The sequence below is a fragment of the Theobroma cacao genome, unplaced genomic scaffold, assembly GCF_000208745.1.
Source record: "Theobroma cacao cultivar B97-61/B2 unplaced genomic scaffold, Criollo_cocoa_genome_V2, whole genome shotgun sequence".
Classification (NCBI taxonomy): Eukaryota; Viridiplantae; Streptophyta; class Magnoliopsida; order Malvales; family Malvaceae; genus Theobroma; species Theobroma cacao.
Genome location: NW_017234828.1, coordinates 4348 through 6685, shown reverse-complemented (window position 1 = coordinate 6685; position 2338 = coordinate 4348). Strand labels below are relative to the sequence as shown.

General features: G+C 34.0%; 1 protein-coding gene across 1 annotated transcript; it reads left to right on the top strand.

The window, feature by feature from the left end:
- On the top strand, positions 1 to 2091 carry LOC18601466 (G2/mitotic-specific cyclin-4; the record flags this gene model as incomplete). The annotated part of the gene is made up of 7 exons (XM_018129852.1): positions 1 to 120; positions 235 to 360; positions 763 to 873; positions 952 to 1059; positions 1300 to 1392; positions 1499 to 1720; positions 1820 to 2091. Coding segments are annotated over 7 exons (1052 nt in total), but the record flags the coding sequence as incomplete, so codon positions are not given.
- Between the last annotated feature and the right edge of the window lie 247 nt (positions 2092 to 2338).

Below are 2338 nucleotides of genomic sequence, written 5' to 3'. Positions count from 1 at the left end.
TGCAGTGACTGGAATGGAAGCAAGCGTGGGCATGTTTACAAATTCCTTAGGTCCCAGGGATTTGTATCATCTTATGATATTGCTCATGAATATACAGACAGCAATACAGATGCTCACAAGGTTAGTATGTATAATTTCATATTTTAACATTGTTGTATCATATACCACCATATTGTTGGAGTCTGCAATGCTTACTGATTAAATACGGTGACTCTACACTCTTCTATCCTACAGTGGGTTAGCCATCGAAATCATAGGGGAAACATCTGTGGTGTCGATTTCATATGGCTTCATAATCCTAATAAGTCACGAAAACCATTGAAGATAAGTTGGGCTGAAGCAGCTTTTGGCATAATAAAGGTTAGTTAAGCATTATTCATACTAAGCTGTTAATTTATTGTTCCAAATTTTCCATCATTCTAGCTCATATTGTAGCTTCTTTTGGTTTTAGAAAGTTAGTATCCAAATTTATACTTTCCCTCTCTACAGAACGTGCAATTAGACATTTACATATGCTTGTCTCAATCTGATAAACTCTTGTCAAATTTGTGATCAATGCTTCACTTGTTAATGGACTTGTCAAGTGACTGGTTCTGGAATCTCAATTCAGTACTCATCTCTCTGATTCTTATCTCACGCTTGTGTATCTTATGATTAGGTGCATGATGAGGAACATGTGGTTTACCTTTTCTTTTGCAAATGCTGATAACCACCTATCATAATTACACATCTAAAATTTACTTTCCTTTTTCTTGGTTTCAGTATCAATTTCAAAAGGCTTCATTGGCTGAAAATGATGCCTTTTCCTTTTTGAGCGCTGACAACAATGGCAACTATATAACTTATTCAGCTTTTTGTAAAGCACTTAGACAGGTACATCTCATTTGCTTCTTTGATATCGTTATATAATGAAAGTGGTTAAATTCTCACCATTATTTGAACCTTAAACAGGTAAATTTAACTGGTTTTTCTCACAGACTAAGTTTCCAGGAAACAAAAGATCTCTGGGTCCAAGCAGACATTGATGGAAATGGCGTTCTAGACTATGAAGAATTTAAGGTGTGTTACATTCCTAATTTATGCCTTTTTTTGATGATTTATACAAATTCTACAGGAAAGCAGAGGTGACTAGCTTTCTATTTTCATTGTTTTATTCGAACAAAAAGAGGGAGAGATGAAGCCTTCTTTTTGCTAGTCAATATTTTTAGTTCTAGTTAATTTGATGCTCAATTGCAAAGATTTATTCATCAATTTTTTTGGAGGGTTGATTTTCTGAACCTGCTTGTGTAATTTTTGCAGTGTACTGGTTGTGTTCCTCCAAATTATATGGCACTGCAATGGGACATTAACGAGAGGATGATGAGAGGTATCCTTATTGACTGGCTGATAGAGGTATGCAAACTGTTGCATTAATTGACTTGCATCTTGGTTAGGAAGTGAATTAGGTAGAATCTTGGGAATTGAAAATCCATCGTTAATGAGCATTATGGATTGATAGGTTCACTACAAGTTTGAACTGATGGAGGAGACCTTATATCTGACAGTAAATCTAATCGATAGATTTTTAGCAGTTCAACAAGTAGTGAGAAAGGAACTTCAGCTGGTTGGAGTAACAGCCATGCTTCTTGCTTGCAAATATGAAGAAGTTTCTGTTCCTGTTGTAGAGGATCTGATTCTGATTTCTGACAAGGCCTACAGCAGGAAAGAAGTACTTGATATGGTTTGTAATTCAACATTTAGTTTTCATGATTTCACCCCTATTTTTTTAATATTACTCAATCAGAAATAGGAATGACATGTATTGCCTTTTGATTTGCAGGAAAAATTGATGATCAATACCTTACAATTCAATCTATCTTTTCCTACACCGTATGTGTTTATGAGGAGAATTCTCAAAGCCGCTCAATCTAACAAGAAGCTTTTTGACAACAAAACATTGCCATCTTGTATTTATTATCCAGCAATATTGTTAAATGAATATGAGATGATGTTAATTGTGATCTTGAACCAGCTTGAGCTTCTGTCATTTTTCATGATCGAGCTTTGCCTAGTTGAATATGAAATTCATTTTCTACGAAATTATTTCCAATGGCAATTTCCGTTAGGAAAAAAATTCCAACGGAAAATTATTTTCAACGGAAATCTAATGACAACTTACAAAAATCAGATTTTTTCCAACGGAATTTTTCATTGGAAATTTTCAATGGATTTCCAACGAAAAGTATTACTGATAAAGTTTTTATTGATGAAATTTTCAATGGATTTTTTCATTGAAAATTTGTTGGAAAAGGCTTTTCCAATAGAATTCAAGCTTTTTCCAACGAAAATTTTTGTTGGA